Consider the following 13,893-nt stretch of genomic DNA (forward strand, 5'->3'; position numbering starts at 1 on the left):
ACACCTAATCATCCCTCCAATCCAAAACAGTTCACGTGGAATTGCATGCCTAATAAATTCCTTAACCCCTTATATAAATTCCTCCCTAAAAACCCGACGATTAGGATAATTTCTATTATACATCCAACTATGATATCCCATCTACATAAATAACAAATAAATTACATGTTATATTAATCATAATTCAAAGTACAACATTTACTTATTACAATATTGAATTAGTTAAGCCATTCAATTAGACTAACTCATTCAATTATAATTTATTAGCACACTCAATTACAAACAATAACAATCCAGTAAAATCCCACCAGTGGGGTCTGGGGAGGGTAGAGTATACGCAGACCTTACCCCTACCTCAGAGGGGGTAGAGAGGCTGTTTCCGGGAAACTCTCGGCTCAGAGACAATAGATCTGTGACAACAAAAACCCGAAAAATAATATCAGCAATGTTAGAGGAAAAGCAGTAACACAAATATTATGCAAAAGTGTGAAACACAACATAAATCGCTAGCAGGGCTATACAAAACACTATCATACTCGTCGGTACAAAGAGGGAAACCGGGATAAAGAGGAAAACCGCTCGACTACCCCTTAACCTACAACCCTAATGCTCGACCTCCACACCTTCCTATCAAGAGCCATGTCCTCGAAAATTTGGAGTCGCGCCATGTCATGTCTGATCACCTCGACCCAATATTTCTTAGGCCGCCCTCTACCTCTTCTCGTACCTGTCAATGCCAACTGCTTACACCTCCTAACCGGGGCATCTAGGCATCTCCTCTTCACGTGTCTGAACCATCTAAGTCGCGCTTCCCACATCTTGTCATCCACCGGAGCCACGCCCACCCTCTCCCAGATGTCTTCATTCATAATCTTATCCATCCTAGTGTTCCCACACATCCATCTCAATATCCTCATTTATGCTACTTTCATCTTCTGGATATGTGAACTCTTGACTGGCCAACACACAGCCCCATACAACATGGCCGGTCTAACCACCGCTCTATAGAACTTATCTTTGAGTTTCGGTGGCACATTCTTGTCACACAGGACTCCATACGCTAACCTCTATTTCATCCACCCACCCCAATACGGTACATAGCATCCCTGTTGATCTCCCTGGATAATTGACCCTAAGTACTTAAAACTTTCTCTCTTAAGGATGGCCTGTGAGTCAAGCTTGACTTCCACATCCGCTTCCCCCATCACGTCGTTGAACTTACATTCCACATATTCCGTCTTAGTCCTACTCAACTTGAAACCTTTAGACTCCAGGGCCTGCCTCCATACCTACAGTATCTCATTAACGCCACATCGCGTCTCATCAATTAGAACTATATCATCAGCGAACAATATACACCATGACACCTCTCCTTGGATATGGTGTGTCAGTGCATCCATCGCCAGGGCAAATAAGGACAGGCTGAGCGCAGATCCTTGGTATAACCCCATAACCACCGAAAAAGGCTCTGAGTCACCTCCCATGGTCCTAACCCGAGTCATAGCTCCATCATACATATCCTTTATCGCCCTAATGTAAGCCATCAGCACACCTTTCACCTTCAGACACCTCCAAAGGACGTCCCTGGGGACCTTGTCACACGCCTTCTCTAGGTCAATAAACACCATATGCAAATTCTTCTTCCTATCCCTGTATTGTTCCATCAACCTCCTGATAAGGTAGATAGCTTCCGTAGTAGAACGACCTGGCATGAACCCGAACTAGTTTTCTGATATAGGCATCGCCCTCTTTATCCTCCCTTCCACCACCCTCTCCCAAACTTTCATGGTATGACTTAGTAACTTGATACCCCTATAGTTGTTACAATTCTGGATATCACCTTTGTTCTTGTACACCAGAACCATTTTACTCCACCGCCACTCATCAGGCATCCTCTTCGTCCTGAAGATAACATTAAACAACCCAGTCAACCACTTCAAGCCTGCTCTACCCGCATATCTCCAAAACTCTACTGGAATCTTGTCTGGTCCGGTCGCTTTGCCCCGACTCATCTTACTCATCGCACCCACGACCTCCTCAACCTTAATGCGCCTACAATACCTAAAGTCGTGATGGCTCTCGGAGTGCCCCAATTTCCCTAACACGATGTTTCCACCCCCCCCCCCCCCTCTTCATTCAGAAGTTTATGAAAGTAAGACTGCCATCTTTGCCTAATCTGGGCCTCTTCCATCAATACTCGACCGTCCTGATCTTTGATGCACCTCACTTGATCCAGGTCGTGAGCCTTCTTCTCTCTCGCTTTGGCCAAAATAACTTCTTGTCCCCACCTTTGCCCCCAAGTTCCTCATACAGCCAACCAAATGCAATAGTCTTAGCCTTTGTCACCGCTAATTTCGCCTCCTTCCTAGCCTTCTTATATCTTTCTCTGTTCGCTCTCCTCTGATCGTCATCGGTGCTCTCTACTAACTTAATGTAAGCCGCTTTCTTGGCTTCCACTTTACCTTGGACCACGTCATTCCACCACCAGTCGCCTTGGTGCCCGCCAGAGTAATCTTTCGAAACTCCCAACACCTCCCTCGATGCCTCCCTTATACAGTCCACCGTCGTCGTCCACATAGCTCTAGCGTCCCCCACTACTCTTCCAGGCACCCACAGTCGTTAGTCGCCCCTCCAACTCCCGCACCTTATCCTTAGACAAGGCTCCCCACCTGATCCTCGACTGACCCCGTACAAACCTCTTCTTCCTTTTCCTCTTCCTCAATTAATCTAACATAATTAGTTAAGCCTAATTTTCTAAAAGCAATCAATACTAATAAACAATATTATCCCCTAAATTAATAAACCCTAAATTTTTAAAAGCAATAAAATAATAAATTATTTCTAAAAGCAATAAACACTAATAGAATAATATTATCCCCCAAATTAATAAACCCTAAATTTCTAAAAGCAATAAACACTAATATAATAATAAATTAAACCCCAAAATAATAAATTATTTATAAAAGCAATAAACAAAATTAACTAGTTTAAATAATTTATACACCTCTATTAGTCCATAATCAATTTTAGTTACAATGTAGTTCACTTTAATTACAATGTACTTCACTTTAATTACAATGTAGTTCAAACAATTATATAAAATGATATTAGGCATGCAATAAATTAAAAATTAAAAGAGCAATAAGGTATAACACTAACCTTGAAAGAGAGCGACAGGCGGAAGGCGGCAGTGGAAGGCGGGGGAGGTGGGGTTTCGATTTTGGGGGTGGGGGACTTAATTTTGGGTGGAATTTGGGTAAATATGTGTGAGAAAGAGAGATGGAAGAGAGAAAGAAGAGAGAGAGAGAGAGAGAGAGAGAGAGAGAGAGAGAGAGAGAGAGAGAGAGAGAGAGGGGGGAGAGATCAAAATGGGGAAGAAACCCATCTGGTAGGTCAAATTAACGAAATTACCGAACCGAATTCGGTCGAAAATTTTGGTCGGTAATCTGACCTGCTCGGTTGGGTGGCCGGGTTAGCACCCCTCGTCGCCTCTGTACCCGAAACATAAAATAATTTTGACCGTTTGACCTCAATATTTTCGACCTAATTCGGTCGGAATTTAATTAAATGTTTCCGTTTTAAAATTATTTTAATTATACCGACCGAATTCAGTCGGTTTTACTCCATGTGTACACACACACACACACACACACACACACACACACACACACACACACACACACACACACTCACGCGCGCAAAATATAATTTAATTCAATTATAGTAAATTTTAATCGAATATAATTGAATTTTCAATTGATCCAATTATATTGAGTTGTATCCAATTATATAAAGTTATATTAATACAATTTAATTCAATTATAGTAAGCTTTAATCGAATATAATTGAATTTTCAATTGATCCAACTATATTGAGTTGTATCCAATTATATTAAGTTGTATTAATACAATTTAATTCAATTATAGTAAGTTTTAATCGAATATAATTGAATTTTCAATTGATGCACCGATCAAGCATTCGTGTATGAACAGTTGAGAGTAAATCATCAACGCTAGTCATATGTATGTAAGTGTAAATTATCGAGTTTAATTGATATAGTCGTTGTATCCAACATGCTATATAGCTGAATTGATATAGTCGTTGTATCCAATTATCAAACATTTCTCACAAATATCATTAATACACTTCCATTTAGTGTATAATTATCAATGTATCGGCTAATCAATTACTAATGTTACTTATATAAGGATACCACTAGTTCACTAATTGTTAATGTTACTTAAGGACACCATTAATATACTGCTACTTACAGTAATTATCAAGGTGGTTATGGTGAGAAATAGGAGTATCTACGAAGGAAGGTAACGTATTTCATAACAAAAGAGAAGAAAAGAAATGCTAAAAACTAAGTATAGCATACGAGACCCTTTGGTCTTGACCATGGTAATTTATACCGGAATCCCAATTTAAATGATACAGAGGATGGGTTCACACGCACCATCACTCTTAATGTGAATTTACCACTCGATAAAAGGTTGTTATTAAGTAAAATATAGAGTATACTACTATAACATAAAAATTCGATTATAAAGAAAAATTATTCGTTATTCAGGAGTGTAAATTGCAGAGAGGTTTCATTGTATAATTCTTTAGTATTTTTCTACCCATCCTTTCAAAATTTACCGTGTTAATTACTTTTTTTCTGGTTCAAGTACGCTGTATGGTCGGGAGAGCTTTGCCTTTTAATAAATTTTACGTGATGCATATTCGAATTAGTCGAGCTAGCGGGTGTAGTGTCATGCAGCAGATAATTCTATATTATCTTTTTGCATACAAAACGATGCTGACCAAATTGAAGATCATCACATTGCCACTTGCCATTCAACTTGCAATTGAAGAAAATCTCCAGCCAACCCCGACGTTCTCCCATCTCTTTATGGTTACAATTCAGAAATCTTTTATTCTCAATGGGGCAAATGAATTACCTATAAATAGGAGTCTTGACTAGAAACTATGAACACACAAAAGCAAAGTATTTCCTCTAATACACTAAAGTATACCATCTGAATATCAGCCCAAAAAGCTTAATTCCATGGCCTCTCCAACCACTTCTCTTCTAGCTCTAATACTTTTCGCCATAGCTACAGGCCTACCCGCAGCCCATGCATTCGCCATAAATGGCCAAACTGTGCTTGGAATACAAGTGAGTGGCACCTTAGCTTGTTCAGCAACTGGTAACTTACCAGGAAATGGCATTGCTGGAGTCCTTGCTAGTGTCACTTGCAATGTAAATGGAACTCCAACTGTGCTTGGTGTTGCTACAACAAACCTCAATGGAGTTTTTGTTGCTCTAATTACTAACTTAAGTGGCCTTGACCCTAACTCCCTATCATGTGCTATTAGAGTAAATCTTCCAATTCTGACATGCTCTCTCTTGCCTCGCAATGGAGTCCTTCAAGCTAAAGTTAATCTCAAAGGTACTGTGTCACAGGCCACTATTGGACTTGTTGCTGATGCCACCATTGGTCCCTTCTCCATCGTTTGATAATATACACGAATTGTTACCTTACTTTAATCTATCCATGCATGGGATAGCTAGAAATAAATAAAATGTAGTATTGTATGTTATTTTATGCATGTATTTGTAGTTGTAACCAGATGTGTCAGTTGTTGACATTATGCAAGTTCCTCTACTTCTTCTTGTTCCTATATATGAATTAAGGAGAAGGATTAATGGTGTAATTTTTAGTTCAAACAGATGCTTTATTGGTATTGTACGATACTTTGCAGAATGCTATTGTGTCAGCAATAATATTACACTATTCTGACCCCAAAAAAAAAAAATACTCGTGAAAATTCATTTTTGATAATAGGTGGCAATGTCACGGAGGCGGATTCAAGATTTAAATTTTATGGGTTCAATATTTAACATTTTAACATTGAACCCATAATATTTTCGAAGTTTCAATTGAGAAGCTTACGTGGCATGTCTCTTAAGCCACCATTCTTATTTATCTTTTTTCTCAAATTTTCACAACTTTTTCCTCTTTTTTTCCTTCTTCTATTCATTTCCCCTTCTGATGTTAAATCCTTTACATAAAGTTTCAGTTTTGAAATTAATTATTCTTTCACTTACAGCTTTATGCAATCATGGATTTCTCCAAAAAGTTTGAGTTACACCTTTATATATGCATCACTTAATTACAGAATTGAATGAAATCTTCACCATTATATTTTTAAACCACTATATAAACAAACACCAGTCCCATGGACGTGGCAAAAGGAGTCAGGCTTCCGCTAAGAGTTTAAAGTTTCATGGATATCATGTGGGTGAAGCAAGCGACGAATCAAGGAAGCAGGGGATCAGAAGCATTGTAAAAGTTTTTCACTAAAGCAACAACTATTTTGATTTATCTTTTTAAATGGACTTGTGTGAATGTAGTTTTGTTTCTCTTGAAAGTTGCACTTGTCCCCTCTCCCCTTTTTCCATTGAACCACTTTGATTGTTTATATACTAAAAAAGAACACTTTGAATTTATAGGCTAAAATGATGAGAGTATTCCAGGAAAATTCTAATTTTTGTGGATTTTGCATGAACTAATTAGGAAGAAAATTACTATAGTCCAATTAAAAATTTCCCATACGAAGATTGGTGAAAAAAGAGAGCAAAAAAGTCACAACAGCGCTTAAATTTAATTGCAGAACCGGTGCTAAATTTATGAGGATTGTTTTGTCTTGGAACTCTTTTAACCATTTTTGCAAGCGAACTTGAGTAATTGGTCCAGCGAAGCTTTTAGGGAGAAGATTAAGCAATGCATGTGGAGTATATCTTAAAAAGACATTACGACAACAAGAACTGAGTTTTTTTAGGAAAAAAATGCATCTTGATTAATTCATATACATTTTGTAAAGCATAACTTGCTTTTAAAACTAGAAATATTTGGACACTTTTGTTTTAGGCTTTTTGTTGTTACACTAACTTCTCTTTATTTTCACTAAATATGTAGGTCATATTTGACTTTTTAGTTTGGTTTTCGAAAATTTCGGGTTCTGTTTAGCCATACGAATTTTTTCCTTTTCTTCGAAAGACTTCTTCAAATATTATTAAGTTATGCATTAAACTGAATTTTTGAAGATAAGTTTCAAGTAACCACTTTTTCAAGTAAGCAATATTTTCTTTCACAAAACATCTAACATTTTTTTCAAGTCAAATGCATGTCAAAATATAATTTCAATTTTCAAATACATTTTTTGAACTTCATTTTTATTTTTTTTGTCAAATTTCATGTTATTGTTTATGTCCAAACGCCTCCTAAGTTTTACCAAAAATCATATCGGTTGAATTTATGAACTTTTTTAGTTTATCTTATTAAAGAAAAATTAAAGAAAATTAGATTTGACAACGTATTGTGATTACTTTCAATATTTGGCTATAAGAAGAAATTAAATCATAGATCTAATGATATCTTTTATGATCGCGCGAAGCGCGATATAATTCACTAGTTTTTTATAATTTTAATAAATTTTTACACATAAATTTATGTTCCGCCTCGAAAGTTATGGATTCAATTGAACCCATAACTATAGTGCTAGATACGCCACCGGCAATGAGACTCGAATTTAAACTTCTATTTGTTCTTATATACCATGTTGGAGTGTGTAATTATACTAGCTTTTATTTATTTAATTTTATCTTCAACAATCAGTGGCTCTATAGTACGGAAAAGTGACTAATTATTCGGTGTTGTATAAAAATGTGAACTGACAAATCCGTTCTTACAAATGAATATATCTTTGCTTTAGGAAAATTTTGTAACTCGCCCAAGAGAAAAGAAACGTACTCATTTGTTTTTCCTTTACAAGATAGTATATTCGGAATAAATAATTTTTTCGGGATTATGTTCCAGTAATTATTGGAACTCATTTTATGCCTCATTGAGATTACTCAAATTACATTGTTCGCTTAACATATTACTAATCCGAATATCATGGGATTTCGATCCGCTTCCTCCTCCTGAATTTATTCCAATTAGCCCATTTTAATTTCCTTCGTCCCATACACACAAAATGCAAACAAAAAATATATATATGATTAGAACGGCAGAATCAAGAGTGAATATGGAATTATTTTCAATCCTGGGAAGGTTTCTGTTTGCTTGGTTCTTCGTCTCTTCTGCTTGGCAAACATTAAAAGAAATAGACACAGATATAAGACTTGTGGAGAAGGAATATGTTGTCAAACTGGCTGGTTTCCTCGATCTTGTAGTGCACTATTCAGAGGAAACGAAAATACAAATTGTTCATTTCTTCATAACATTCTTCATTGGTCTAAAAGCAATTGGTGGCTCTCTATTTCTATTTGACAGGATAGAAGGGATTTTTCTCCTGATATTGTACTTGCTGATAGCTACTCCAATTTTTTATGATTTCTATCACTATACAGTCGGAGAACCAGAATTTTTTCTTCTTCTCCACGATTTTATGCAGCATATAGCATTCTTGGGTGCATTATTGTTTTTCATAGAGATGAAGATCACACTTTTTCAGAGGCAACACCGAAGAAAAAGGCCGACAACTTAAGATATATATCAAAAGGAGGATTTAGGAAATTGTCATATTTTGAATAGAAGACCGGTTCTTAAGTACTTAATTTTATGAGAACACATATTCACATCCCCATCCCTTACAAAAAACATATCATGGATGATTATTCCGTGAAAATTTTCATTCATGAAAAAATTGACTAGCTAGGATATATATTTATGCTCGTCTCTTGTTGCCCTTTTTAAGCAATAATATTTAGCAATAAGGAGGTATTATTGAAAAATCTTAAGTAATTTGATGCTTGTCCATCATTAATTGTGTAAGAGTTTCTAATGGCGCTTATTATATCCTGGCCAGTACAACAACAACAAACTCAATGTAATCTCATAAGTGGAGTCTGGGGAGGATAATATATACGTAGTCATACTCCTACCTTGTCCATCATTGATTGTTTAAGAGTTTCTAATGGCACTTATAATATCCTGGCAAGTACGTCCGTCATTAATTTCTTCCAACATGAGAGATTAAAGTTGGTAATGTTTCACAACGAAACTTCCATTAATTATGACACCATTGATAAAGTGAACGAAGCAAAATGGAAACCATATAAAAGTAACAAAAACATGAGCGAAATATTCTTCTCCTTGTTTTGAAATATCAAACTACATGTCCTTAATGTTACAATTATATTATAGAAGCTTAGGTCTAATAACCTAACCCTCGGGATGCACCCCAATCGAAAGGCGCTAGACGGACAATTATTCGAAACTCAAACGTACAAGACGTCGACACACCATATTACTACATATTAAGCGATTTTTTGGTCAAGCATATTATGCAATAGGAACTAAGTGAAATGCACCGCAAGTAGCATCAGCAACAAGACCAAGCAAAGTTTGTATAAGGGTACCAACAAGGGTAATAGGAGCCCTAAGTGTTCCAGTTGAAGCCAAAAGTGAACAACTAGCAATTGGAGTATCAATTATAACTTGGCATGGTGTTGTAGTTTGATCAAAGAGGATGCCATCTAATGCAGTGATTATAGTTTGAAAGTAGCCATTAGCATCAGTTAGAACTTGGACAAGGCTTGTTGAACCACCATTGCATGAAATCTTGACGTTTACACCAGCAATGCCAGGGCCAGGTGGATTGCCTGTTGCTGAACAAACCAAAAGGCCACGTACCCTTAGTCCAATCACATTTTGGCCATTGATAAGGACTCCATGGGCTAATGGACTAGTTGTTGCAATGAGGAAAAGAGATAGTAGGAAAAGGGATGTTAACTTATTGTATGCCATATATATGGAGGTATTTTTTGGGTTTGAGCTAAAGGTGGTTGTGTTATTTTGGGTACAAGATAACCCTATTTATAGTGCTTCCACCGTTTTTTTAAATGATTAACAAAAGAATTAGATAACTCTGCCACGCCTGTGAGTTTGCTTATATTATCGGTCTCAAACCTGGATAAAGGATGAGGGTTGTAATAGGCTGGTAGCCAGCATAAAACGTACCAAATGAATCCTCGTAATATGCTTAAGGAAATCGCAGACGACAACTATTTGAGACTGAGGCATTGTTACCTTTGTTGTTGAATAAAAGAATTACATAATTTTGAGTTGGGATAATGGAGAGAGGAATATAAAATAGAACAAGTTCTATTTCTAGACGAGAAATCTTAACCATACCCTTGTTTTCAGAACCAAACAAAATTGAGTTTCTCTACTTCATCAATGTAAAAAGAATTACCCCCTCCGTTTAATTTTATCGACATCAAGTGTAAATTGAAAAACTTTAAGTTAAATTATTTTCAACTATAAAAAGATTGACAATCTTTTCTTAGCATAGTAAAAAGGAAAGAGTGTTATAATATAAATCCTTTGAGCAAAGAAAAGTAAAATTAAGTGAATAATGCCCCCGTTGTGGTTTAATGTTACCTTAACTTAATTGATGATGAGTTCAAAAGAAAAATAAAAAGAATGTAATAGAGGAATTAATTTAGCCAGGTTCAAAGTTGAGATTAATGTTGATAAGGTGGAAATAATAAGTTAGTCGAGGTTTGAAATATTTGAAGAAACTAAGGTACGGACCTTGATATTGTAGTATAGATAGATAAATAGATATGTGTGTATGCTCTCCATTATTGTATTTGACTATTTTCAGTTCCCGATTGTGGTCAAGTAATTCCCAAATTGTTAAATTTGTATCATATATTTGCTGAATTTTGAGTCAATTCAGTTGCTCAAAACCTGGAAATTCCCAGACTCTCACGAAGATATGCAGCATTCCCATGAACACTTGAACCCCATACCCTCATTTCCTGCAAGAGATAGGAATTAATATTCATATTAATTCCACCTATATATGTGAATTACCCCAGTTCGATTGGACATGATTAACAAAACTATTGATTATACGGCAGTTTATGCATATATAATTCTGCATAGAAACAAGCAAATACTGAACTTCAAGATTTGTGAATAGTAATATTAGTCATGAGTATTTTTATGCAAATACTGAATCTCAGTATTTAAATTGAAATACTCGTTTATATCTGTATATATTTCAAATAAATCTATATATTACTCACTATCTTTAACTTTTACAAGTTTTTTACTAGTAAAGTTAAAGTCCAAAAATAACGTAGCCAAAATCGCTCTTTATACTTGGTGGATAAATTTGTTTAAACATTTATACAGCATATTAATTTTCATACAAATTGGGGCATGAGAGCTGTTGGGAAGTGTGAGAGTGTGACAGGCTAATCTAAGGAATGGGTTATATATAGAGTCCAAAACCTAAATGTGGTTTTTTTTGCCATGTAGAACGGAAATAAGTGTAAAAAAAAAGAGTGACTTATCTATGTATAACTCTCTTTAAAGAGCGCTATACATTAACGGACGTTTTGGACGTTAAGGTATAGCGCTCTTTAAAAAAGCGTTATACATCTATAACGTTGTTATTAAAGGCGTTATATGTATAGCGTTTTTTTAAAGAGCGCTATACCTGTTTTGTGGGCCCACCAATAAGTCGCATGCATTTAACTGACATAACAATAATTCAAATGGATATAGCGCCCTTTAAAAGAGCGCTATACCTAAAAATATTCAGTCCCCCTGAGCTAGGCATTGCCTTATTTAAAGGCGTTAGGATTTTACAAAAATCCATTCAAAAATATTCGTAACTCCTGTTAAAATTTTTCTTCTTGTTAAATTCTCAAGCATTTTTTCATAATGTTTGAAGAGCGAAAAGTAAGGGTTTCATTATATTAGGGGGGTGAGGTTGTGGTGGCGAATAATACTGTGAACTATAGTTTATCTCCACAGTGTCATGTTAAGTTGCCACTTACAATGGAGTACGATACATTGGTACCGTTGTTATGTGAAAAAAATGAGTGTGAGAAAACGTTCGGTAAACCTTAAAGTAACCGGAAGATATCCGTATTCCGTTACTCCACAAGGGGTTGCTTGTTACGCTGAGTTTAACATCGACGATGATGAAACTTTGAGGGATTTTTTGAGGACTCCGGATGAATATCGGAAATTTCTTGTGATAAAAATGTTGGACATGTACGTCAAGGTCGAAGACGTTCGCAATAATGAGGTTGAGCATAGTAGGGATAACCCTCAGTCGTCGGGTGGTTATTCTGGAGCAGTTTTTGCCGTCAGGTTCCGGCTGAAAGAGTTTGGCCTGATTTAAACTTATCACCACTGGTGAATGAGGAATGAGAAAATAATTTCTCTCCTGCTTTACATAATCCACAAGATGAGTAGTAAACTTCAATTTTCCTTAGTGTTACGATGTATATTTTTTTGTATTAAATTTATATTAACACTCATATATTTCACAGGGGGTACCGGCCAGATATGACTTTTACAAGTTATGAACCCACGCCCAGTTAGAATATGCGTAGTTCTGGTGTGTTGGATCATGGTGGTCCATCTGGGAGTCATCACCAACAGGATAATGTCCATCAAGGAATGTTAACACATTATGACTTGTAAGTGAAGTGATACAACTATATGGAAAGTATTTATTAATTTGAGTAGCTTATTATTTTATTGTTTGTGCAGTGAAAACGAGCAAGTTGATCCACCTGTCCTGACTTAATTGCCCGAAGACGATATATTAAATCGGGATCTCGAAGATGCACAGAGTGAGGAAGAGAACAGTGATTATGACAAGAATGTCGATGATTCCGTAGACGACACGCCCTTCCCTCGTGAGGATGGTGATGAGGAGGAAGAGAATGAAGGACCTGATTTGACGAGGGAGTATGCTCCACCCCTTGTTAGACCAAGAGTGTACGAGTCCCAAATGTCGTTTCATTCAAGGAAGATTCCCTACCTTGATCATTTTCCAAGTATGTCGGATGTGGATGCTCTCACAAGGGATTTTGATGAAATTCGGACAGCAATGTGGGATGATTCTAGACCAACGGTGCTGGCAAAGGGCATATTTTTTCCTGATAAAGCGCGCCTAAGCAGGGCGGCAAAAATGTACTGCGTAAAAGAGTGTCATGAGATGACGGTATGGGAGTCAAGTCCGGATGTATACAAGGTTGTTTGTCGCAGATGGTTTACGGGTTGTCATTGGATACTGCGTGCGAGCAAGAAGAACATAGGTCTGTGGAAAGTAGGTAAATATATTCCCACCCACATATGTGAAATGGACACATTCAATGAGAATCACTACAACTTGGATATTGACTTGATTTCTCTTGTCCTTATTCCACACCTTGAAGCGTCCATAAGGTATAAAGTCAAAGAGTGCATTACATTAGTCCACCAGGAATATGGCCATACCATTACCAAAAAAAAATGCATTTCTCGGGCGCAAACGTGCGTTTGAAATTGTTTATAGTAATTGGGATAAGTCATTTGCAGCTCTACCCAGGTACATGGCGGCACTGCAACACTTAAATCCCGGAACGATTGTTGAATGGAAGCTTGAGCGGAGTCCGAGAAGACCAGAATATATATTCAATTACGTGTTCTAGGCATTTAAACCAGCAATTGATGGTTTTCCGCATTGCCGGCCGGTAATATCCATAGACGGCACTCATGTCTATGGAAAGTATGATATCAAATTGTTGATCGTCGTTGCAGTAGATTCTAATGGAAAAATATTTCCTCTAGCTTTTGCTATTTGTGCCAATGAAAGCCAAGAGACGTGGACGCTATTTTTGAACCATTTGAAAGAGCACGTTGTCAAACAGCGTTCCGGTATTTGTCTAATATCTGATCGGCATAGTGGTATCTTAAGTTCTGTAGAGAATTTGCCTGCATGGCAAGAACCTTATGCCTACCACCGTTACTGTGTGAGGCACCTGAAGGCCAATTTCCAGAAGACACATCCCAACAAGGATCTACATGATTTGATGTAGATGGC

The 13,893-nt window shown here is 36.8% G+C and overlaps 3 protein-coding genes across 3 annotated transcripts; 2 read left to right on the top strand and 1 right to left on the bottom strand.

Moving 5' to 3' along the window:
• The first annotated feature begins 5,053 nt into the window (after positions 1 to 5,053).
• LOC142178203 (uncharacterized) lies at positions 5,054 to 5,506 on the top strand. Its single transcript, XM_075247529.1, has one exon. The coding sequence runs from the start codon at positions 5,054 to 5,056 to the stop codon at positions 5,504 to 5,506; it is 453 nt and encodes a 150-aa protein (XP_075103630.1).
• Positions 5,507 to 8,079: 2,573 nt separating this feature from the next.
• Positions 8,080 to 8,541, top strand: LOC142178204 (uncharacterized). The gene has a single exon (XM_075247530.1). It carries the CDS (start codon positions 8,080 to 8,082, stop codon positions 8,539 to 8,541), a length of 462 nt encoding a protein of 153 aa, XP_075103631.1.
• A 797-nt stretch (positions 8,542 to 9,338) lies between these two features.
• Positions 9,339 to 9,803, bottom strand: LOC107765646 (uncharacterized). The gene has a single exon (XM_016584315.1). The coding sequence runs from the start codon at positions 9,801 to 9,803 to the stop codon at positions 9,339 to 9,341; it is 465 nt and encodes a 154-aa protein (XP_016439801.1).
• Between the last annotated feature and the right edge of the window lie 4,090 nt (positions 9,804 to 13,893).

Source organism: Nicotiana tabacum, chromosome 24 (assembly GCF_000715075.1).
Source record: "Nicotiana tabacum cultivar K326 chromosome 24, ASM71507v2, whole genome shotgun sequence".
In the NCBI taxonomy this organism is placed as follows: domain Eukaryota; kingdom Viridiplantae; phylum Streptophyta; class Magnoliopsida; order Solanales; family Solanaceae; genus Nicotiana; species Nicotiana tabacum.

Excerpts from the sequence above, each read along its gene's own strand:
- LOC142178204 (XM_075247530.1), top strand. The coding sequence starts at position 8,080 with ATGGAATTATTTTCAATCCTGGGAAGGTTTCTGTTTGCTTGGTTCTTC.
- LOC142178203 (XM_075247529.1), top strand. The coding sequence starts at position 5,054 with ATGGCCTCTCCAACCACTTCTCTTCTAGCTCTAATACTTTTCGCCATA.
- LOC107765646 (XM_016584315.1), bottom strand. The coding sequence starts at position 9,803 with ATGGCATACAATAAGTTAACATCCCTTTTCCTACTATCTCTTTTCCTC.